Source organism: Molothrus ater, chromosome 2, assembly GCF_012460135.2.
Source record: "Molothrus ater isolate BHLD 08-10-18 breed brown headed cowbird chromosome 2, BPBGC_Mater_1.1, whole genome shotgun sequence".
NCBI lineage: Eukaryota > Metazoa > Chordata > Aves > Passeriformes > Icteridae > Molothrus > Molothrus ater.
Window position 1 is genome coordinate 110,142,960 of NC_050479.2, and position 25,524 is coordinate 110,168,483.

Genomic DNA, 25,524 nt, shown 5'->3' on the forward strand with positions numbered 1-25,524 from the left:
TCAGTGATAATCCGTCTGTTTATCCAAAGGGAAAAAATGCAGTTGTTGTCATCATCATCATCATGCTAAAATTAAAAAGAAAATTCTAAATGTCGGTAGTGTAAAAATAAGAAGTTTTTCTTTTTTTTTTTTTTGGGTTTTTTTTGTTTTGTTTTTTAAGTAATCTGAATTATATGTCGGATATGTTGGGCAACAGGGCTGTGTGGTTGTTGTTGTTTGTTTCCTCCTACTTTGTGGAGTGGGGGATGTTTATTTATGCTGCTTCTCTGATCATTTTTCATGATCCTAAAAGATTTTAAGGCTGGAGTAAAAATACAGATTAATAAATGCTTCCATGTGACTGGTGATGTGTTAATGTTTTATTGAAGATAAGAGGACCTCTAGAATTGCTAGAACTGTGGGTTATTGAATTTGGGAGAAAATCAAGGCAATGTACTTCATGAATGTGACTTTCTTGTTTTTTCTTGAATAGAGTATTTACTCATTATAAAATTGAAATATTTTACTGTTTGTTCCTCTATCTGCAATCTTAGTGCATCCAATAGGAGAAATGAGAACAAGACTGGCCTCAAACCTTTCACTTTTCTTTTTCTTTCCGCTTATTTTTTGAAATAAAAAGGTTAGGTGGATATCTGGGGAAAATGCTTTTTCCCTTTTTTTATTTTATTGAGCTATTGAAGTAATTGGACGGATGTGGTTTTCTCCGAAGACAAAAGACAAAACTCCAAATCGAATAATAAATCACATATAAGAGAAAAATAAAATAAAAGCTATATCAAATCTGTCTAAAAGTGTCTACAAAATTGAACAGTGTAGAGCAGCTGAGTGTGGAGAAAATATTGAACAACTTGTAGCCACCATTTATCAAAGAATGTAATTTAACAATTGTTGGCATACAAAAAGCAAGTAGTCAGAAAGATGTATCACAGAAAATAAAGCACAATATATTATTGATATTTGAGAGCAAGGGTATATTAGGGTTTTTGAAATTTGAATCTAAGTTTTTACATTCAGGCAATGATTTTTTGAAAGATCGTTTTGACAGCACAGCTACAGCAGGATTACTTTTCTGATTTAAAAATGCCCTAAAAACATTTGTTCTGTGAAATTTAGCTGTGCCTGGCAGTTTTCCTCCTCTTTCCAGATCTCTCATTGTGGGACTCCCCTGAGATCACTGACCTTGGGTTCTTGCTGTTCTGTGATGCCCTCACTCACAGACCTTTCCCTGGTGGCCAACCCTTTTGTTTTACATATGCTGTGACCACAAGAGCCTTGAAAGAATACAATACTGTTTAACCTTGCTAGAGAAAATAGAGGAGATTTATTTCTCTGCCTTACCTAGAAATCTAGTAGCTCTGTCATGCCTTCCAACCTGACTTCTGAAAATTTGGTCTTTGTTCCTACTGTAGTGGTTTTGGTTCACTAATTTGAGATTTCCCACCCAATTAATGTGGTGGGTTCAGTGCTGGCTAAACACCAGTGCACCCACTAGAATCTATTTACTCATTTCCTGGTGTGAGATAGGATTGGGAGTAAGGCAAAGCAGGCTGAAAACTTTAAAAGGGGATAAAGGAAAGTTTATTAACAGTACCTAAAAGAAAGAATAATAAGAATCAGAATAAAACCTTTAGAACACCTCTCCTCCCCTCTTACAACCTTTTCTTTCCCACTAACAGTGTACAGAAACAATTCTAGAATAGTCTTTTTTCAGCTCACTGAAGGAGAGGAGTTCCTCTTGTCAGTTTATGGAGATTGCTCCACAGGAAAACACTTCTCTTATGGTTTCAATTTCCGCAGATAACAGCTGCCCGGGTATCTGCAATCATGAAGTCCCTCCCATCTTTCACGGTTTTCGCACAGCTGTGTTTATGGGCCATGTAAAGTTATGGGGTACTATTTTAAAGACGAGCTGTTCAAGAGCAAAGGTTTTCTTTACCTTTCTCTGAGATCATCTTCATCTCTGAGAACAGAGATCATCTTCTTCTCTCCTTGGGGGCAGAAGGGTCTTCATCACTCTCTCTCTCTGGTCAAACTTCTCATGAAATCACAGCTGCTGAAATATCTGTTACTTTAGCATAGAGGCCTTTGCTAATATCTACAATTGGAACATTTAAGTCTCCCCATACTTTTAACCAGTTTCAGGGAAAAAGAGTCTAATGGATCAATTGCATTCTTCTCCATTGCTTTCCTAGAGAATTTCAGCCCCAAAATCAAGGCATCTCCTCCTATCTGGACTTGAGTCTTTCTTCACTGACCTTGGTGTCTTCATGTTGTTCTTCTACATGTTCTCACTCTGTCCTTTTCTCTCAACAGAGTGAGGACTGAAGGTCTGCAAATCTTATCTGTGCACTGAAAGAGTTAATGTCTTGCCTGGGGCCTGCAGATTGTTATGTCTGAGATGGGAGCAGGGCCAGCCTTGTAACCTCCTCTCAGGCAGGAAGGAAAAGAGAGCTTCCTAGGATTTTTTCATCTTGAACATAGAGGCACGTCCAGCTTTCTCAGTGGTTTAACAGATTGTCAATTCTCAAAGCTAATTACTGATTGGTTTTTTTTTGTCAGACACAAAGGAAACTGCGAGCACCTTCTCTTAGAAAGTCACTTCCATGAATGGCTCCAATGCATAAGCAGCACACCTGCTTTGTTTCTCTTTCTTGTCCGGTCTTTAAAAATTTTCCTTAAGTTCTAAAAAGGTGACAGTTCACAGTTTTCTGCAGTATGCCTTCATGTCCAGAAAAAATTTCCTAAGAATAAGACAGGGTCACTAAATGGAAGTGCCCTTATAAATGTTCTTTTTTTACAGATATCCCTGAACATAGGGAAATATCAGATGGCATTCCTTTTTATCCATTTATTGATTGGCTTCTTAACTTAGACCAAGAAAGTATTCCAGACATATACAGCAGATTTTAGGTTATGTTATGCCCAAAAATAATTACTGGCCAGTCTTAAACAATTTGATTTGTATTACAGAAGTCTCAAATCAGTGTCCTGAGATAGTAACATATACATATCCTACTTTAAGGTGAGGTAGACTCACTGCCTTGAAGAGTTTTTTCTTCTGTCAGGAAGCAAGGAAGCCTAGGTCAGAAGAAAGACAATGTATTATGTGAAATGTGGATAAGTCAACTGACTTGCTGAAGATTTAAAGCAAAAGTGGATTCTTTGACTGTAATGTTATTGTTTTTGAAGTCTACAGTCTTTTGTCACTGACATGGGGTATAAAAAGCTGAGTTTTCCCATATCTGATGCTCCAGCCAAAATCTCAACTTCTCAGCTTCCGTCTGCTAAATTTCAGTCTTGATGATGCTCATTCAAAACATTTGTCTATGCTTGTCTTCTATGGCTTTTCATGTAATAACAAGGGGTAGGTAAAATTTTTCAAACATAATGTATATAGGTTGAAAATTGTCTTCTTTTTACAGAGGGACAAGGTGAGTAAAAAGGGAAGAGAGGAAAATTCTTTCAGCTTTGAAAAAAAGAAAAACTTACCTCAGTGATATCTATGAAAGGGAATTTTCCTTCATGCTAAGTATCAGAAAGATGGAAACAGCTGTAGCTAGTTGCCTTCTGTAGGCAGAATTATATTTTGTAAGACCATTTTCAGCTAATTTGGTTGTTGTGCAGTTTGAACTTTATGAATTGACTTGTAATTGGACCATGCTGTCAATGGGAAAATTTACAAGTATTGAACATGACATTTTTGAGAAGGTTACTGTCATCTAGTCCTCTATTAGTGGGTTTGCAGAGAGTTATAATTGGCCTAACAAGCTTAGTAACCTGTCCTACTTCCAATTATAATGTACAATCTCATTTAATACTTTTCTTTATTTACTGATAGGTAATAATTCTCTGTCTAGTGCATGTGCTTCAAAATAAAGTTGTCTCATCATGGAATGTGTGGGTTCTTTTAATATGCATGCATATGTGTGTCCATAAACATAAATTATACCAATTACATATGCATATAACAGTGTGTATATATATTCTGAAGAGTTTAAGTACATATATTTTTAATATATGTATTTATTTATACACATATTTTTTTTATTCTATTTAATTAAGTACAAAGTCTCCTGTTGCTTTTAAATTTCTGGTGGGGACAGGGAGATAGTGTTTTCTCCAGACCTTTATTAAGTTTATATGATTATTCTGGCTAGAAGTGATAATACATTCAGGTAGATGTAATTCTCAGGACTGGAAAAAAAAGGGGGAAGTGTAATAAAATGAACAGGTTGATGAACTCAGTGCATTCATTATCAACTAAGATTTGCATGAAGGAGAAACTGTTCACTTCTTATAAAATTAGAATGGCATCATTAATTTTGTTTATTACACAAGCAATATTTAGCTCGTGTAAGATTTACGGGCACTTTGCAGGTGAATATGTCTTGTTAAACAGCCCTATGGAAAGAGCTCCGCAAAAGCATCTGCACTCATTGTACCTCCCCAAAGCAGAATTTTTTGTGTTGTTTTCACTGCAAGGAGAATGTTGACAAGTCACAATGGTGAACTTGGAAGTAAAGGAGGGACCAGTGAAAAACTTGAAAAATAAAAGCAGCTAGGGAATCGATATTTTGATGCATTCATAAACCTAAAAGTTTCAGGTTTTCAACAATTTCTTCATATATGGCAGCTTGGTCTTCACTGCTATGCACTCCTTGCTTATTTTAGTAAAGACTGACTGGTGAGACACCAGACCAAAAACAAAAAAAAGCCAATCAAGCAAATAAAGATTGCCTTTTAGATATGAACAAGAGAAGCAAAGCCACCAGAAAAGGGTTTGGTCTTTCTCTTCTTTCATGTCTTTTGGTCTCAAGCATAGCTGCCTTTGAATTGTCAATGTAGTTGTGCCCTACAAAAAGGGCCAACGGAAGAGAAATATTTACATATTTTGGTTTTTTTTTTTCATGGAGAGGCTCTTAATTGAATGCCTTCTCAGAGTGTGCTTGAGAATTTAGAGAGGTTTGGATGGCATCTTTTTGAGTAATTTAATTAATTCCATTAACAGAGTGATTCTATTCCAACTTTGGATTCTGAGTAATATTTTATTTCAACAACATTCTTCTTGAGCCTCAGAAAACAATGGTTCTGTTTATTTTGGTGATGATGTGGTTGTTAGTGAAACATTTTAAGCTACAATGTTTGTTTTTGTTACCCTGCTGGGTATGAAATACTACCAGCATGAAACTGTGTGGATTCAGGATACTCAAGGAAGGCTGTAGTGTCTCTCCCTATTTCTGTGAGTTTGAACATTGGTTACTGTTGGTTAAAATATCATCTGTTCTTTTTGGTTTGCATGTTCCATTAGGGTGCAAGAACAATCTGAAGTTATAGGTTTCAATGAAGAAAAATAGTGATTGTATAGCAGATTGTAAATCATTGGAGTATCTGCAGATTAACTGATGCTTATTTGCATTACCTGCACAGAAAAATGATCTATCAAGTAATAGGAGCAAGGGGATGACATAAGATTTAGGTTCTTCAGAATGTACTTTTGGGAAGCCAAATTGTGCTTTAAGTTTTGGAATTCACTAATGTGTGTGCATGTATTCTCACCTACTTGTGACTAATGATCTGTGATTTTTCTGCAGTCCTCACTGTGCTTTTTTGAGTGTGTATTCTGGTGTGTTTTCCAACTTCTCAATGCAGGGTTTCTGACAGAATCATAGATCTGAACTCTCTCACAGCACAGCAGTGTCTCTAATAAATAGGTCAAATAATCTTAGAAACGGTGTTTGTTAGCCTTGAATCGATAGTGATGAAGTTTCTCTGTGTTCTTGCTTGCTCAAACTTCTGTCTAATCTATCTTTGTTCTCTTCTTCTTGTGCAATCTTTTCCTTGCTTCCAGTGGCTGCTACAAAGAACAAAGCTAGAGGTGAGTTTCTGCCTGCACCCTTCAATTTGCATTGCATGGTTCTGCAGCCCACGCATTTTCTCCCAAGGTTGTTTCTGCTTCTCCAAACAAAGAAAAATATCTTTAGGTCCTATGGTATGCCAGATTAGTTCTTTACAATTTTGAATTTACACCTAAATGCATTGTTTATCAATCAGCACTGCTCATGCTGTATTTTGTTAATTGCTTTAATTTGGGAAGTTTTCAGGAAAAAGATAAAACTAAGTGCATTGTAGTTAGATTTCTGACTTTCATTATAGTAATGTAGGGATATTGATGGCATTTTAATCAAAATGAAGATATTGCATAAAAATGCTCATAAATATGTAAATGTAATTTATATTTTTTATCTCTAGTCATAGTCATAAATATCTGAACAGAGAACAATGAACTCCTAAGTGTCTCCTAAGCATTTCCTGTCTTTTCACACTAGTATAAATGATCATCACTGTTCCTGATAGCATAGCAATATATAGAAAGACATACTATGATATCTGCAGAGATTTATGGCTTCAGAGCAGCAAGGTGATTGCCACAAATCAGTGTGACAAAGAAGGAAACCTTTCAGAACTAATCATGTAAGGTCAGCAGTGCTGTAAACCATTTCCTGAATTTCAACGAAGCAGTGATGTAGCAAATGTAACCTGAGGGGTGTATTTTGACTTACAGATTGACATGAATCAATGGATACATGTTTATATATACAGATGAATGTGCATTTATACATATGAACGTATATTTGCATGGAAAAAAACATGAGAACATGTATTTTAATATCATTTTTATATTATTTCTGGTAGATAAATTTGAGTTGTCTGATAATTAAACATCAGATTTTAAGGCAAAAATCTCTGCTAGTTTAGATGTATTTTGGAAGCCAAGATTCACAAGGCTTGCAAAGTTCAGTTCCATACATTGCTTAGCTTGAGGTCGTAGAACAGTAATAATAATAATAATAATCAAAGAAAATAAACCCAGTTGGGAGTGTTTATGCATTAGAAATAATTAAACCACTAATTAAAATACAGCTCAGGTTTGTATTTTTGTTTTAAACCCTTGCATGGCTTTTTGTAAGATCTTTTTCTCAGCAACTTTGCATGCATTGGGTGACATGAATGAGGGGAGTGAACAAAATCAAGTTCATCTATTTGCCTATGCATGCTTTAAAATTTGCTTTACTCCTTTCTGTACTGTTATGTATTCAGCTGTGGTGCTGTGTAACAGCAGGGTCAAGACTTTGAGACCTTCATAATTAACGAAAAAAGCCCAAACTAAGGCAACATCCACAGAAGGGACTTTTCAGCACAAATGAACACAATCTCATCAGTATTCAGTGATTAGCTGATACTCCCATATATTGCCATTAAAACAGAAATTGCCCTGGAGGCACAGGAATTGTAGGATGACTCAGAATTACTCATGGGTACCACTCATCTGTGAGCATTAACACACACTTATTTCAGAAGTGCACATGCATCTTGAATGCATAGTTGAAACTATATCCTGAAAGAGGTTTGACACTGTGATCTGCGTTATCTTTGGCGATCTCTTGCTCAGCTGCACAGTGCCTTCAAGAAGTCCTCGGCTTTTCCTTTGGAGCTGAACAGCCCTGGGATGAAAGCACCCAATATCCACAAGGAATTCAGTCCTGCAATAGCTCTGTCTTTTACCAAAAGCATAGGACCTATTTTATGATCTCCTGTGGTGGAAGACATGAAGTAGAGGATGCCTTACTGCTTTTCTCATTACTCTGTCTAAGCAGTAAAGAAAGGTCTGTTCCTCCTTTTCAAGTCTCACACTTAACTGGAAACCAGTTCTCTAATATGGCACTGGAAACATCAATTCAGAACTGAGAGAATTCTCAGGAGGAGTTTCTCTTTTGGCACTTATAATATGAAATACAGCAGTCCTTTATGTCTTTGCTCTTATGTATGAGTCTTCATCTTTCCTTTCCGAAAGTCTGGAATTTGTGCTGCCATTTTCAGCAAGGCACAGTTGATCTCATGCCTACCCTAAGATCTGAGAGTTCCAGAGCACATTATTAAATGATATTCTGTGGGAACACCTGTCTGTTGTTTGTGCATTGTTAGCATGGGAAAACTCCTGCTGGTCTCCACTTCCCTCCCCCTCCTTGTGGCATTGTCTGTAAGCTGAACAACAGAGCCTTTGCTCTCAAACATTGAATTCAATGCTATTTCCTGAAGTATTTTCTCAGTCTTTGTCAAAGACTGCTTGTATTAAGTGCTGTAAAGCAGCTGTTGAACTCTCTACTTTAGCCTTGCTTTGAGGCACTCAGAATCAATCTAGGTTGAAAGGTCATCTGGTCTGCAGGTCATTTGGACTGAGCTACCCTGTAAGTAAAACCCACTTAAATCTGTTTGCTCACAGCCTTCCAGTCAAATTGAAGTATCTCAAGGATTTGACAGCTCCAGGATAGATTTACACTATGATTGCTTGATTTTACCATGGTTTTCTTTCTTAGACTTTTGATGACCTAGAAGAAGCTGCATGGAGTTTTTTTGTGGTAAATACTTAGGTTTTGCACAGGCCAGATCTTAAAATACTGGAATGGTCTGCCCGGGGAGATTGTGGAGTCATCATCCCTGGATGTGTTTAAAAAAAGACTGGATGTGTCACTCGGTGCCATGGCTTAGTTGAGGTGTCAGGGAACAGGTTGGACTAGATGACCTTGAAGGTCTCTTCCAACCTTGTCATTCTGCGTTTTCCTTGGACTCCTGGGCAGATGCTGCCACAGGATACTTATGGGCAGAATACTTAGGACATTGCCAAGAAGCCTAGTTCAGAAGGGTTTGAAAGGGTGAGGAGGGGGAAAAATGAAACATGAAAAAGGATTTATGGCACTTCATTATGTGAAGCAGAAACTGAAAATGCCACCTGAAAATCTCAGGCTATCAGAGGTTTTTTCAGTGCATGAATATTTTAAGGACCATTTCTTAATGCACCAGATAAGATTTGTTTAACTTGATCTCCATAAATGAACATTTCCTCTAGCAGAGCACCTGTTTGAAGACTGCCTTGACCTCTTAAGCAGTGCTTTTGTGACAATTTTGAGACAATATTCTTGCAGATCTCTTCTGGCAGCCTTTAACAATGGTTTCCATCCTGGATGGTCTTACCAAATCTGCTAATGATGTGTGAATTTTCAGCCAGCAAGTGGAAGAGAGGGCCAAGTGTCTTCATTCAAATGTAATTAGTTGAGAAATTGAGTTCTGTGCTCCTCATTTTCACTTCTTTGATACACTCCCATTTCTGGCCGATGAGCATGACCCAAGATGAAGACAAGGACTTAGATCTGTTTTACAGAATAACTCTCTATTTCCAATTCTTTCAATTTAACCCAGGCCTCATAAGGCCTGTACTGCTGGATGGTCCACCCTTATCTCCAAAACAGAGAAAAGTATAGCAAATCCCATTCCCTGTTCCTAAACCTAAATGGGATTTTTAAGTGTTTTCCTCGAGGTGAATGTTTGCTTGTGCATAATCTGTGGCTTGTCTCATGTTTCATTGTTCTCCACAATGTACAGATGGTTGATCCTTCTGTACAACGCCCTCACGTCGAACTGCTCTCCACACCACAAGGCATGTTGTTCCTGGTTTGGTCATAATGATCTTCTTGCTTGTGAATTCCACAAAGACGGCAATTCCATTCACAGGGACCGTATGTGGAGAGCGTTCGGTCAGCTGGAGCAGCTCACTGAACGGCATCCAGCCGTAGCAGTCATCCATGACTGCTGCGTCTTTGTCTTCCCTGTTACAGCTGTCCCGCCATTCACCGCGGGCCCTGTGGAACTGTGACCCCTCCTGGGAGGCGGCCCAACGGCTCTTGCCTCCCTCTGGTGGGCCAATCAGCACGCAGACTTCAGTTTTGAAATTGCGCGGTTGCTGGCCAATCAGGAGTCTCAGATCTCTGAGGCCACGCCCCCACTTGACGTAGGCCTCAGCGAACTCTCGCGTGATTTCGTCAATTTTAGTTCCGGCCTTCATGGCGGCAACAGCTCCCATGAGGCAGCTCCGGTGCCCTCAGCCCACAGGGACCCCCACCCGGCAAAACACGTCATGTTCTTTGCTGCAGTACTGCTCATTGTCTTCATGGGACCCACGGGCAACTTCCAGGTGAGCTCAGCAACACTTTTTCAGTGCTGTCAGTCTCTCTTTCTTCTTCAGGTGCACATAGCCTTGAGGCTATGAGGAAGTGCACATCATAGCCTCGTTTCTGGCTGGGAGGAAGTGCGCTCTGAGGGCTTCAAGACTCTTCACGGCCTGGTAGTCTGCTTTGGTTGGCTTATTTACAGTAAAAACCCACTCACATGAGGGGTGGGGCATGGCACGAGACGCCTTTGGCAATGGGACACCCGTGGTGGACACGCGGCCTTTGTATTTCGGCATTATGCCTCTGTCCCAAAGTGTGCCATGTCCCGAAGTGAACAACAAGCAGTACTGCAGCAAAGAAAGTGACGTGTTTTGCCAGTGTTTAATAGCAGTGGCATCTGTTATTAAAAAGTTATTGTCAGATCTCTCCCAAACCTCCTGTAGTTAGGCAATTGGCTTTTAACCCTTCAGAGTGTAAATCAGAGTTTCTGATAATTTTGATTGTGGGGTTTGTTGTTGTTGTTTTGTTGTTTTGCTTTGTTTTTTTCTTTGGTGGCACTTTTCATTGTTGTTGAGGAGGATGACTATGGCAACTTTTTATAAAGAAAAAAAGAATATAAAGGCCAACTTCTATTGCAGAGAGGGAAAGCAAGCCCTCCAGAAAGATCTATCATCTGCTTGTTTACAAATACAACATTTCTTTCTCTTCCTAAGTCTCCTCTGGGCCCCAGATTAGAAATGGTGACATTTCCAAGAAGATTCCTAAGTCACCAAGAAGAGACTTCTTGCAGAGGGAAAGTTGTGACTGCTTTAATTTTGCAGGATTCACGCTGTCCAGTCTTTTTTAAAAACCTGTTGGATTGGTAGCTATTTCTGACATGCTTCTTTCTCCCATGTTAGCTGTGTATGAAGCTCTATTTTTAATTTTTTTCTCAGGGGAAGTCCCATTCATATCATAGTGCCACTGCTTCTCACATAGCAGAGTTCTGCTGTAGTACCAACACAATGCTATATTGTCTCTCAAAAACTGGCATGAAATCTGTACTTCTGATGGTTCTAGGGAATGTCTTCTCAATGGGAGATACCATCAAACTATTTTTTCTATTTTAGTATTACAGATTTAAGTACTGTAAGTGCCTTGAACTCCTTCTCACTTGCCTCATAACTTGGGTATAACAGGACTATTTTCTGTAGCCCGGTCGACATCTAGAGGATTTTTCAGTTGTGTCTTTTTCTTGAGTTTCATTGCATCTGTATCCCAAAGAAACTCTCTTTATTTTTGAGAACCATGGAAAAGCATTTTTGTTCTTCAGTCATTTCTTCTACAAATGAAGAAGTATATTGTTTCTGCCTTACTTTTAAAAGAAGAGACTGATTCTCTTTCAGAAACATGAGATTAAATTTAGCTTTAACAATGCTACTTAAGGCTTACATCTCAGTCTGTAATATAAAGCATCATAGCAGTTGATGCACTGTCTAAAAGCATCTTATCCAGGAGGCAAAGATCACTCTGGACTTTATTCACTTGATTTACTTTGTTTGTTCTCATTATGTCAATGAAATTGGTATCAGCTTATTTGAAGCTTAAGTCAGGAGGGATCATGTGAAGAGTGTTGAACCGACATACTCTGTTACTGCCTGGATAGTTGTGCAATTACTCACGTTGTCTTTTAGTTAAGAATCAATTTTTTTCACTGGACTTCAACAGATCTTCATCATTGGTCATGTTCTTCCCAGCCATCTTTGATTTTCTCACATAATATGATAAAATTTATTGTGCGTATTCTACATAAGTATATTTGTAAATATGTGGGTAAAGAATAGGTTTCATTCATACCAGAGTTTTGACTGAAAACATGCAAACCAGGAGAAATTGTGTTGGCCAGAATTAGTCAGCACAGTTGCAAGGCCTACAGGGTCTGAACCCACCACTTTAAGTCCTCTCTTTAGTACATGTAATTAGCCAAGGATATTTCTCATTCAACAAATTATCATAGAATTAAGTCAGTAACACAGCAGCTGTCCATGTAAGGAGCAGGATGAAATAAATGAACACAAAGAGACTAAAAAAAATACTATTTTTCTTACTTGCATTATCTTCACAAAGTTCTCAGCTATTCAGTTACTGACATTAGTAAGGAATTAGCTTTGCTGGTGCTTTTTTCCCCCCTTTTTTTCCTTTCTTTTTTTTTTTTTTTTGGTTGAGGAATGGCTAACTGAGGGTATCATCTGCAAAAATGACACTCTGCAACATATGATGGCAAAAGTTGCAAACAAGTGGAAGTGTATAGATGTTGAAAGTGTGAATCCAATATAGAGCCTGGGGAAACTCCATAAATCAGTAGTTTGGAGGCGCATTTATTTATGGTTATAAGCTTTCACCCCTGAGACATGTAGAAATAAAAACCTGTCATATTCCACCTTTCCTACAAGGTCATTACAAAAAGCTTGCCTAGACTGTTGTAGTAGCATAGCAGGATTTGAAACCTGATTGAAATTTTTTCAGATATTCTAGTGCTATTGAAGTAGAGGAGCTCTGCTTTGTAAAATCCTATGATGTTTTCATTCAAAGTACAGTTTTGACTTCTAAAGGTAGAATTTTCATATGTCACTTAAAGGTATTAAAAGCACCTTTAGTATTTGTAAGTGATTGTACTTTCAGAGAGAATAACAAAGCCAATCTAGCCTTTATAACCATTCCTTTACTGTCTCTTTGGTATTTCCTCCCCTGTAGTTTAGTCACTGCTTCCAGCTTATAAAGCCTGTGCTTTCCTCCGAGGATTAATTTCTGTCCACAGGTTAAACTTGGGAGCCTGAAACATAAGGATTTCAAGTTTTCCTCCATGATTTCTTATGGATGTTAAGGGTCAGAGTTTTCTTATATTCAGCATTTCTGATGAGGAAGAAAGTGGTGATGTAGAACCAAATTTCATGCTTGTCTTTGAAGACACTCCACAGACAAACAAAAAGCCAGAAAAGTTTGGAAGTGAAAAAGTTTTGAAATGGCCATGTTAAGAGTGCAGAAGGACTGTGAAGGTTTAAATTTAAAATTGTGTTGGGTCTTGTTGAATGTTTTTTTTTGTTTTATATCCTCTTAAATGCAAAATTCATGTTAGATCACGACACTAGCTTATTTCATGGTTTGGTTTTCCATTAGATAATGGAAGACATTATAATTTTGTCTCAAAAAATCATGAAAATCTACTTAAGTATGTCATATGTATACTATTTGTCCTTGAAGATTTGGGAGAGAAAGCAGTTGCCTGAGTTCTGGAGATCTTTTTAGAAAACTCACGAAATACCTTCCTGTCCTTTTTTCTTCCTTACAAACTCCAGCAGTGATCCTCAGGGAGAAAAGCTGGAATCATAATGATGATAATAGTTCTTAACAAAGTTGCTGACTGTTCTTTACTCTTTGTAATTATTTTTGGGAAATACTTGGCCCTTACATCTGTAAGATCTTTCCAATATTGAGAGTGCTGACGTTTCCACATGATGTCATGTGTATGCAGGCAAAATTCTCACCATTGTAGTTCTGTCAGAATTTTTTTGCCATTCAAGTTCCCAAATCCTGCTACATAATAAGGAGACCAAAAATACATGAATCATTTTTTCATTTTTTACATGGAGCAGCTCTGGAAGCAGCACTTTGACAAGCCTACGTGTCCTCTTACAGCTTTTAATGCATTTTATTCTGTTTTCCAGAGCAGATGCAAAAAACTCAGTATTAACAGTTGTGATCATATAACACTCACTGAAGTTGCAGGCTATTATGGAATAGAGTTGCTCTAACAGTACAGAAATAGCAAAGGAAGGTTCAAAGCCCCCCCAAAATGAGATTTGTAGGGGCAGGCTATTGCTGTCAACGTGTCCTTTTTATTTGAGAAGCATCTACACTGAGCCAATGTGTCAGTCATTTATTGGCTAAATGTTTTTATTAGTCAGTGCAGAAGAATTTGGGTTGGAATAAGGACATAATAATGTCTGTTTTCATGCTTGTGAAGTGCAACACAGCTGTGGGAGAGGGACTCTAGGGAGGATGTTCCATTCTCAGGTGGACCTGGTTATCATTGACTAAAGCATTTTGTCAGTTCTTCTTCCCCAAGTTTCAGATAGGCCACTCTTCCCTCCACAGTGGTTAATACAAATTCTGATTGCCTTTTTTTTTTCCAATTTTTCTGTGCTCATTTGGGTGTTAAGCATGTGAGACTGTCAAAAGCAGTGTATTAGGAGAGCTTGCCATACTTGAATAGAACTCTGCTGGAAATGTGGTTGCTTTATTTGCTATTTGAATGGATGTGCTGCTGTAAATCTGGTCATGGTTTTGAGCATTGAGCCCTTATGATTCTCGGCAAAGAATTTCCAAAGGCAGCACATTGCATTTCAGACACATATTGCTGTGTGCTGGCTCAGTTAAGTAATTTGTCAGATTCTAGTCAGACAAAACACTTTGCTTCAGAGTCTAGACTGTTGATTTAGGCACAATCTAAAAGGATATAGTGAGTTCCCAAGATGCTTTCATCATATTTTCTACGTCCTGTGGAATTGTTGGGCATGAGCGCCTAATATCTGGCAGTTGGTTGGAGCTGCTGCTCTGAGGCAGATTGTCAACTTCTTTGGCCTAAATATCTAAATTTCTCAACTTCTATTGAAGTTTGGGTTTTTTTTTCGAAATTTCATATAGAGAAAAGGAATAATAATAATTATATCAGATAATAATACTGAAATACAGGAGAAAAAATAACAGTTCATGTACAGGTTAAACCCATGGTCACTGGTTTTTATTTTTCTGAAAATATAGACACTTTTAAAAATACAGGCTTTTCCTTCAGGCTTGGTCTTGTTCAGTGTGCTTTTATAACAAAAGGAAGTGAAAAAGTGTTTTAAGTATAAGGAATTTTTTTTCTTAAAATTCCTCTTTTGAAAACCAGAGGGCTTTTAATGATTCTCCACATTAGGTCAGATCTCAAGATTTGTTCCTTAAATCTCTGTATGGGATCAGATCTTCAGAGAACTTGTTTTACTTTAGTGGTCAGTGAAAGACACGGTGTTTAAATGGCTGAGGATTTACCATCACTGCTACCATTTGTGGTTTTATGTTAATTCTATCTTGGTTTCTTAGATGAAGCATAAAGGCCTAAATCAGCTAAGACTTTTTCATGTGTGCTGTTATAGTTTCATAGGGATCTCTAGTTCTTTGTAAGTAAGCATTATGCTCAGCATTCCTCTGGGATTCTTTCATGGGCTAAAGACTTCAAGGTTTTCCTCACATTTTAATTATGGGCTGCATAAAAAGGAAAGGTAGTGGAGAACACTTGAGCAGTGTACTTTGGAGGGATTTTTGTTCCTGTGCTGTTCATACACTACTATTTAAAAAAATCTGCTGTGATTAGAGATGGTCGTGGGATGATTTATGCTGGCCCGTTGACCACAAGGTCTGATGGATCATTAGAGATAAAGGAGAGAGAAATACTCAGTGTTTGTTTACCATGCACCTTCAATTGTTGATTCTGAATTAACATCCTCACCCTGTTGCAGAAAAGCCAACTCCTTCTCTGTTAAGCTGATACAGTGAAGTTGATCTCTTATAAAAACTAGCTGGCAACTTCACATTGTCTTTATGCATCTTCTCAGCTCCTGTAAAAGGACCAGAGCTCTGTTTGGTTTTTGCACAAATAATTGCAAATTTCAGAAGAAACCTCTGCTGTTTATGTTTTGGAAGCTGTTGCTGGCTCCCAGGAAGCTAAAAAGATGAATTTGTTCTTCACAGATTGCTGCAACTCCAAGTATGTCAGTACTAGCACCCCAGGAAAGAAAAGAAACTCAGGTTTTTCTTTCTAGGATCCTGATTCTGTGAATCTATGATTTTATGAAATCAGATCTAGAAGCTAAATAGATAAACAACATGTAGTAATTAAAAAAAAAAATGGATCTTTTCTTTTCTGTACATATTGGATCTTTTCATTTGTTATTTTAGCATTCATGGGCTCCTTAGAGGCCTACTAGCTAAAAGTCATGATTCCAACTTAGTCTTCTAAGTTTAAAAATATTATACAAATCTTTAAAACACTGTAACTTGAGAAAAAATATTCAAAGAGAAATAAGCAAGAGAGTGAAGGAGTTAGAAATAAAATTGAGTGTAGCTGTCAGGAGGGAGAGAAACACTGGAAAGAAGGCCATGGAAAGGAATAGTGCAGTTGGCCTTTGCAGCAGCCAGCAGTGGAGATTGTTCCTAGGCTTTTCAGGTCCCCATGTATCACATTGAAATCACTGCCAGTTTGCAAAAATCTGGTTTTAAGGATGCAAACAGAGGTAAGGCTATAAACTCCTGATTTATGTCAGTACCTATGCACAGAGAACACATCCACCTGGTTTCCCACAGACTCACTCTTCTTTTGCTAATTGGTACTGGGAATACTGCAGTCCTTTTTTTCTTTTGTGAGGGGTGACTCTCCTATTTTTTTGTTTTTTCAAGTAGTCATTCTTATTTCTATATGCATATGTTATATTTGCTGTGTGTGGTGTATCAGGAGAAAAAAAGATTTTTTTTTCAGTTGATGAAGAAATAATTTACATAACTAAGTTTTTCAAGGTAGAAAAACTTTTTGTGCTTTTTGTGTAGTTTCCCTTTTCATTCAAAAGGCCTGTCATTGGAAATCCCTTTGTTTCGTTACTTAATTTCCTTCAGAAGTAGCTGTTTTCATTTGTCTTGGGGAGCAGTATTTATTTTGTTTATTCATCATTGATTTCTGGAACTCTAAAGTGTGTCAGCTAATGCTTTCCAAATAGAAGCTAAGAAATGAAGGGAGAATATCAATCCCTGCATTAATGTCCATTTGCATTTTAGGAATTTAGAAGTGTCTAACACTAATGAGCTGATAATTCAGTGTTCTTTTCAGAGAATGTTATGTACAGAAATGAATAGAATGAATGGGCTTCCCTACTATGGTTAGGCTTCTCTTACAGAATTCAATTTTTGTAATGAGTATTGTAATGGACTACCCATCCCAATCTGACAATAAATATTCCCCAGAAGGCAGACAAGTAAAAATGGTTTTCCACAGACATAGTAGAATTCCTCTGATCTTCGGCTTTTCCACTCTTCAAAAACCCAGGAGGAAAAGTGGGCCTTGGAGCTCTGTTGAGAGCTCCAAGTTTCTGGTGTTTGGGACACCAGCAGTTATCAAGGTCCAGTATTTCTCCCTAATACCTCATCTAAACCTACTCTCTTTGATTTGAAGCCATTCCCCTTTATCTTATCTCTACATGCTCTTGTAAATAGTCTTCCTTTATTCACCTGCCATCTTGATCTGATCTAAATATATTCCAAAATATATCCATTCATTTGTCTAGGTAAGTGACAGTTTAAAATAGTGACAACTATTTTAATAACTTTACATTTTTAAAAATAAATTCTGCTTTCTTTAGTGCTTCTGTGAAGAGCAAAGTGTTATTTCCTGTCACAATTACTCTAAGGAAGATGTCATATCAGTGATTTTGGCTGTAAAGCTGTCAGTTTTTCCTGAAAACTGTTCACATGTTTCCCAAAAGATGTGAGTTTGGTTGAGTTCTTGAAGTACAGTATTCAAGCCCCTTGGCTATTTCTAAAATGCAAGTTCAACATGAACAGCTGTGGAGGTATTCTTGATCATCAAGACCAATCTCTGTAGGTATCACATATTTCCTTGTCTGTTTTCGTTCTTCTGAAAAGCAGAGGATTTGCTGGTTTTTCTTTAGTGTTGGTTGGTTGGTTTGATTTCTGTTTGTCCCCCTCCTCAGCTGGTAATTTCATTAGGGAAACTCTGAACCTTTCCTTTACAAGGACAGGTGTATTCTTCTAATTTCCAGAAGCAGCATATTCACATAATTTTTCTTTTGTCAAGATTGTCTTTAATTATAAGCATCTTCCTGCATGTCATTTTTTTATCACTGTGAATAATACACATCTATATTTTTTTTCTCCCAGTCGTTTTTGGTAGACAGACAGATATTTTTCAGTCTCTTCTGTTTCTAGGATGATATTTTTCCAGTGTGTCATGATGTAAATTGCCTGCTGTTGACTGAAGTGAGCAGAAAATTCTCCAGTGTTTTACCTGGGATTCACTGCATCTTTTCTATCCAGCCTTCCCACATCTACCAGAAATACTTCAACTGTCTTATAACTGCTTCCCTTGAAGCTGCTCCATCTTGGTCATTCATACTCATCCAGTGATAAATTAGAAAATGTGTCTTCTTCTTGCTCAGTTGTTCTCAGCTAATGAGATTCTAGGGTATAGCTGAAGTTTCAATTTTTAATCCCCAAGTGCATGGGGATTTTTTCTCATTTCTATTACTGCAGTCCTAAAGGTTATCCAGCACTTTCTGTGAGATCTATCAGCCCTCTTCTGTATGAATGATACTTTGAGATTTCACCTATTCCTGGTCATTTGCAGGGAACAAATTCACTTATCCTTCCCAGTCTACACAAGGTGACTTGCTTGTGGATTTGTTAGCTGGGGTTTTTTGGTCAAGACATGGATGTTTAGCAATTGTAATGCTGCTAAGTGGTGGTAAAAAGGCAAGCAGCAAGATACAAAAAAACCCAAAACAATAACAACAAAAAATTTCTGATCTCACATAAATTATGCCTATACTACATAGATAATAATTTCCTGATAGGTGTTTTTTTTGTATTTTTTTACCATAAATTTTTTCTTGTCGTTTCCTGAACTTTTTAGTCATGTCGTTATTTAATCTGTGTCCTAAGTACATAAAATAATTGTGGTCTGTGCCAGCAGAATTGTATTTGGACTAGCTATGTATCCTTAAAAGACTTTATTGGACATTTCCTGGTTTTTGCACCATTTTGTGTTTAATTCCTGAAGTGCCTTATGTCTGTCTTCCAGAGCATTCCAGTGTGCTACAGATATTGTAAATCCTAGTCCATGGTTCCTGTTTACTTGTTGGTCACATTCTCTAGCTTATCAGTACCTCATTGATACACTTTAAAATTATTATATATCTTTTTCTCTTTTTCTTTTTTTTTTTTCCTTTTCTTTTTATCCCCCTAGGCACTCATGGCATTATTTGATATTATAAAAGCTTTCCCTTGGGAATTCTTGGTATTCAGGCATGCTCCCTGTTTTTGCAGTGATCCATGACAGCCAGGCAATGATTTTTTTTTTTTTTTCCCTTTTTGAATATGTGCAGCATCACTCAGTACCAGACTTGCTGCTCCTGCAGAGGCACAACTTGTTACTCTGTCAGCAGCTTGGGGAGCTCAACACCTGTTCCAGTGACCAGCAGAGATTAACATTTTCTATGTCAGGTCATTTACTTGGCTTGTCAGAGTGCAACATTATGGCTGAAAGGGTATATTGACCTGAAAACATAAGTTTATGAATTTGTGGAACAAAGCTGCAAAAGTATGAGGCGTAATATAATTTTGAGTTGCAATAAATCTAACAGAGTCTATCTTGCCTTCCTCGTTGGCAATAAAGGAATCTGTTATGATCCTGACATAGCATTTCTTCTGATTGGACTGGCTTTAAGATGCTTTCTCCATGCTTAGGGCACAAAAGAGGTCTTTTAATGTCTTAGAATTTCACTAGTTGGATGTGTCTTTTCTAATATCTCAAGTTACTTCCTAGGAAAACAGTTTCTGTACCTTGCTGGGTTTTTTTTTCATGAGATAGGGTTGTCCGAACCCTTTCCTGGAATCTGGTCAAAGCCTCCTACAGAAAAGAGGGCAAAACAAGAGTTTGATGTCCATGAGGCCAGTGCAAAGGGTGATGGCAGGAAGGAGCTCCTGAAAGGAGTAAGATGGCACTGAATTATGTGGGAAATGATATTTAATTAAACACTTGCAGAAATTTTGCAGAGCAGTTAAACTAAACCATATTTCTACTGCCCAGCTTGCATAGTGATTTGAATTTCAGAATTTCTTCTGGTAAACCATCCCATAGTCTCCCACTGCCAAGGATTTTTCTGTCTTTTTTTTTTTTTTTTCCATTTTCAGTGTTCTGTCACTTGTGTCATTCAAGTATTAGGGCCTTGTGGCTAAAGACGTCTCTGTAATGGAACTTGCTGGGTTGTTCATGGCAAATTATTTTACAAACACGTTGTTTCCCTGTTTCTCTCTGTCTTGTTTCCCTGAGTGTGTGATGTGAACTTGTATTACACACAAATTGTGTATCCTAGGGGATCATAATAGAAAACCACAAATCACCAGTCAGTCTGAAACATTTTTGCAGCCATGCTTAAGATGTGTGTGGGACAAGTGGGGATTCTTAGAGGAGGAACTGCTGTGCTGGAGGAGAGATCTGGGCTGGTGACAGGAGGATGCCAAGACAAGGCTTCTCGACTTGTGCCTTGTGATTGAAATTAGCCATTTAGACTTAAAACCTGTTGAGCTTTGTGTTTCAGCCATTGCTGTTCCCTTATCTACAGTATGGCAGTGATTAGGCTGTTGGATGCCTTACAGTGTGAAGTCAGATTGTAGCCTGAAAGTTCACTAAAATAGGCTTGCTTTTTTTGCCTAAATCAGTGTGAAACTAAGCAGAATTTTTTTGGATCTTGAACTCTATGAGCCTCCAAAATGCACAGATGCTGCCTTAGATACCTTTAGATTCATTCTTGAACAGGAGAGACTGGCAGCTGAGACATACTTAGGCGGCCCAGGAAGCCTAGAAATTTGATATGAAACAGAAGCTGAAGAGAATCAGTACCTTCAATTTATTTTATTTTCCATTGGTTTAAATTTTCTATCAAAAAGTAATGATCACAGTGTTTTCTAGTGGGGATTGACATCTATTTTTCTAAGAATAAAGGGCAAAAATGACATTTGGATTCCAGAAGAAATGTCATATAGCTGTGTCAAAGAAAGTATCTGGGACTCTAATGACCTACTTTCCTGTTAAGTCTCTAGGCCATTGCTGAAGTTAGGAGCATAGGGAAAATACATTTCATCTTCAAAGACTTCAAGATGAGGTTTGTAACTTTCTTAAAGAGAAAAAAAATGAATCCTCTCTCCTGAATTGAGACAGATAAAGTTTCAGCCCAAGATGGATATTTGTCCCTGAAGATTTGAAGATTTCAACCACCTGCTTTAAATGAGAAGTTAAAAAAAATGCACTGTGTTAAACTAGTGTATTCACTTTGAAAAGAAGGTGAAAATTATATACTTTTACTTCTCTATAGGTCTAAATAAATAGAAAAGGCTTTGGGTAACACAAATAGCACAAGGACTGAAAAATACTCTCATATATCCATGGGTCCTAAGGGTAGTGACAGATGAAGCGGCTAAGTCATTATATTTTAGAAGTTGTGGCAGGGTGGTGAAGTTCCCACTGGCTGCAGAAAAAGGAAATATAACCCTCATTTTTAGAAAAAAAGGAAAGATCTATGAGACTTTAATCTGGAAGAGGGTAGTTTTAGATTACATGTTAGGAGGAAATTCTTTACTGTCAGAGAGAAGCTGAGCATGTTCCATCCCTGGAAGTGTTCAAGCCCAGGCTGGATGGGGCTTTGAGCAACCTGGTCACGTGGAAGGTGTCCTGCCTGTGGCAGGGTTGTTGGAACCAGGTGATCCTTAAGGTTCCTTCCACCAACCTCCATTCCACCCTTACCACATGGTATGATTCTATGATATTTGAATTGGAATCAGAACCGCTTTTGAGTATTTGGGGGAAAATTACACTTCATATTTTCCTGACATATCATATTAAGGCAGGTTGAGTATCAAGTGTATTCTCACCATACTTTTAGCTGAATCTGATGACTTCCCTACAGACTTTGATCCCTCTGTCTTAGGAAACAATAAAGTGCTCACAACCACAAATCCACATGTGTATCAGGTAACCAAGCAGGGCTCACAATGACCCTGCGTGTGAGGGTTTCAGGTGGGTTTCCCATCTTCTGGAATGAGCCACATGACAGACTGCTGTGTCCTTATGTGCTTCCAATTTGGCTGGGAAAACCTGCCCTTGGTTTTGATTGTGCCCGCTAAAAATCCCTGTTCTCACTCCTTGTGGAGTTCAGTGAGGCAACCAGAGGGAGATGCTAACTTAGGTGTTGAATCAGAAATAGTACAGCAAGGGCATAGCTGTGCATCAAAGGCACATGGATAGAAGAGGAGCAGATGGCTTCTGGATCTCACTGCCTCAGAGCTGGGAAGAGCTGCTGCATTGTGCCTCGTTGGGCCACAGAGATATTCCCCATACTTCACTACTATTTCAGATTCTTTGGAGCCTTTACTATAAATTAACCTTTTCTGAAGCCATCCTTATTTTGAAAGAAGCAAAAGGGTTTTTTTTTGGCAATTACCTGTCCATGATAGAGGAAATATCAAATTGACATAGCATGCTGGATCTTGAATTCTCAAATGCCTTTTTTTCTTCATGAAATTTTGTGCATCACTGCAATCAGTACTTCAAAGCTTTATGTAGCTGCATCACTTGAGGAAGGGCTGTGTGGTGAGGAGCAGGTAGATGAGTAGAAAAAAAAATGGAAGGAGGTGGAGAAGACAATAATTTTTATTAGTTTTTCAATATATTCATTTTTGTGTTAGTGGCAATTACTCTTCACAAAATATTGGGCCTGAGTAAAAGGAAAAAAGGTAATATTTTTGTCTCCCACTTATTCAATGCTTCTCAAGCCCTTCTGTACCTGAACTCCAGCACCTTAGCACAGTTGTGTTGGAGCTTCCTGCATAATTCATCATAAAAGAACATGAGGCATTCAGCAGTCAGTGCTCATTCAGAGATGTTCTGCATTACTAGCAGCACTGGTAAAAATGCCTGCTCCATACATAATTTATGGTTCTCAGCAGAGATAGTTTTATGCTTCATAATAGGCTAGCTTTGATCCCTTAAAATTTGTTTGTTCAACTTGGGGTTGGGTGCAAAACAAAGACTTGAAAATCTCTTTCTTGCATTGCTTGTTTCAACAGTCATCATTTCCCTATCCCGTTAACAAGGTTGAAATTGTTTCTGACCCACTTTTGGGGAAATGAGCCTTCCTGTAATGGATTTTGTGTGTAAGACTTTTTATTAGCCAATTCCCTCCACACACAACTTGAAGTAGAATGAAAATTGGTTTAGAAACCTTAGTATAGTCTATTCTGTGCTTCTGCTTAAAGAATTTATTGGTATTTCTTGTGATCTGTAGGAGGAAAACTGTAGACAGACCTAGTGTTCTGTGAATCCCTCTTTTAATTCTGCGATACAGCTAGAGACTATATATAAATGTGTAAATGAATGTATTGAAACTCATTGAGACAATTCCATTCTTCAAATTCAGTAAGTTCTTAAGGTAAAAAACATAACAAAACAAAAAGACAGTTTTAAATGTTCCCATTTCCAGCAATATTTCAAAACAAAATAACAACCAGCTATGCATTTCTAAATGAAAATTCTCATTGCTCCTCTATGCATTTTAAAGACTGTAAAGTCTGGGGATTTTTTTAAACAGAGTATCATTAGAATTGATGAATTTCTGTGGCATGTATCAATTTGTCATTTAAGCATTTTCTGATGGAGTTGTTCTTTCATCTTTCTCCTGCTTGATGCAATTTTCCCTGTCCCATTGGCTGTTTTGTTTGGTTGAGATTTTTTCCCAGCGATTGCTATACTTTAACCTCTTATCATTCTTTGTTTTTAAAAGCCTTGTTCCTACCCAAGCTATTTCAGCTTTAAAATTTCAGAATTGCTAAGTGGCTTTCATTTCTTCAGCAAATAGTACCACCTGCCCTTTGGAAATTTGGTCCCTTTTATACATGTCAAGTTAGGCATGTTAAAGACTGATTTCAAGTTGCTTGTCACTGTTCAAACTTCCTGTCATAAGCTTTTTTCCCCCTCCAGTTTCTGATGTTTCAGTCCTTTGCAGGTAGTCTGCCTAAAGGAATGATTTAAATATTCTCTCTGTCTGCAGTTCAATTTTTTTTTTTTTTCTCCCTACTGGCCCAGTATTATGACACTTGCTGCATCAGATTCAAGTCGTGTAGTGGCATCTTCAAGACATAACAAAATTTTAGTCCCTCCCTACTTTTTGCTGTTTCACTTTAGTGTTTTAAATATTGGTGGGTGGGGGTTTTTTTGTTTGTTTGTTTGGGATTTTTTGTGTTTTCTTTTGTTGTTGTTGGTGGTGGTGGTGGTGTTTTTTTGGGGTTTTTTTACATAATGTGGGTTCTTGGCTATTTTTAATGATATTAAATGAAGCCTATACATATACACCATAAATTCAAGATGGAAAATGGGGTAGAGAAAGCTTTTTTACCATCGTTTTGTCTTTTCTTCTGTAGTCATGAATCTGTGTGTCATCACAGACAAAAAAAAAAAAAAAAATTAGGACTTTTTAGGAATGTGATTGCTTGGAAAATGGGCACAGCTTTTCTACCTCATCTTTAATAGCACAGTAACACTAGGAAAGCTACCTTCTACTTTTTACCTCCATTTACTATTTTAATACTTTTGGCTGACTCATCTGTAAGTATAAGGGAGAACAAATAAGAAATTTACTTATCTAAATTTCTTGTCTGGCAGAGCTAGAAGAAGTTCCTTGTAGCAGTGAGGGGGAGTCAGCTTCTCATTGTATCTGTTCCTGTGTTGCAACAGATGTTGTGAGATGTCATGATCTATTTCAATAAATGGATACAGTTTCTGTAATTGTGGAGCAGAACTTTGATTTAATCCCTCTCTTGCAATAATCCCTGTGTTTGCATTCATTCATGCAGAATGTGCTGCACGGGCTCCAAGGGCTTTCTGGAATCACTGGGTTTGCCATCCATTTTGTTCCAATCTATTGGAACAGAACTTCCCATGTCCAAACAAATGTGATATTGCTTTGGGGGGTGAGAGGGATTGCTGGTTTTGTTGATTTTTGTGTGTTTGTTTGTTTTTCTTTTCCTTCTTCCCCATGATGCTGGCCTTCTGTGTATGAAGCCTGAAGCAAGGGTATTTGTAACAGCAGTAGTTAGAGCAGTCAAAAACAAGTGAGTTTTCTGCATCATTGTACTAGTTCTCAAATACAGACTGGGATAGAACTTTTGGACTTTTCCTTGCCCTTTTGCCAGCATCTTAGTGCATTTGATATGGCTTTTGGAACAGAAGAATCAGATTGCAGCAGCATTACAACATACAGTCATTTCTTTCACATTTTCGTTTGTATCCAAAAAAGAAAGTTCTTATGTCTTGCTGCTCTGTGACATGTTGTTTGGTGTTACATTTGTTTGTTTTTAATTAAAGCTCCAGGTCTCAGAATTGCTGGATTATGTTTCTTTTTTCCCAAATGGCACTGCATAAAAAATTAGAAATATTTATGCAAATCAAAAATCATAATTTTAGTTGTTGGTTTTGCCCACCTTATTTTCATCCTTTCTTGGAGCAGATTCATTGCTTAAAAGTTTTTTTTTTTTGATAGTATTTTTGGATGGAGCTGTTCAACCTATTTTAAAGTCAAGGTTAGTAAAAAGAAAATACTCTTTATGGTCTAGTGCAGGTCTACAAGAACTGTTTATAAATGGTCTTACTGAAAACCTAAGGAGG

General features: G+C 37.7%; 1 protein-coding gene across 3 annotated transcripts in view; it reads left to right on the forward strand.

Moving 5' to 3' along the window:
• CADM2 (cell adhesion molecule 2) overlaps positions 1 to 25,524 on the forward strand; it is a 586,546-nt gene that overhangs the window by 376,204 nt on the left and 184,818 nt on the right. For 2 of the 3 annotated variants that reach the window (XM_036384807.2, XM_036384819.2), the window contains exon 2: positions 5,849 to 5,875. The exons of the other annotated variant lie outside the window; for it this stretch is intronic. In XM_036384807.2, coding sequence (XP_036240700.1) covers positions 5,849 to 5,875 — 27 coding nt within the window. The remainder of the gene's footprint in view (positions 1 to 5,848; positions 5,876 to 25,524) is intronic. 3 annotated transcript variants of the gene reach the window in all.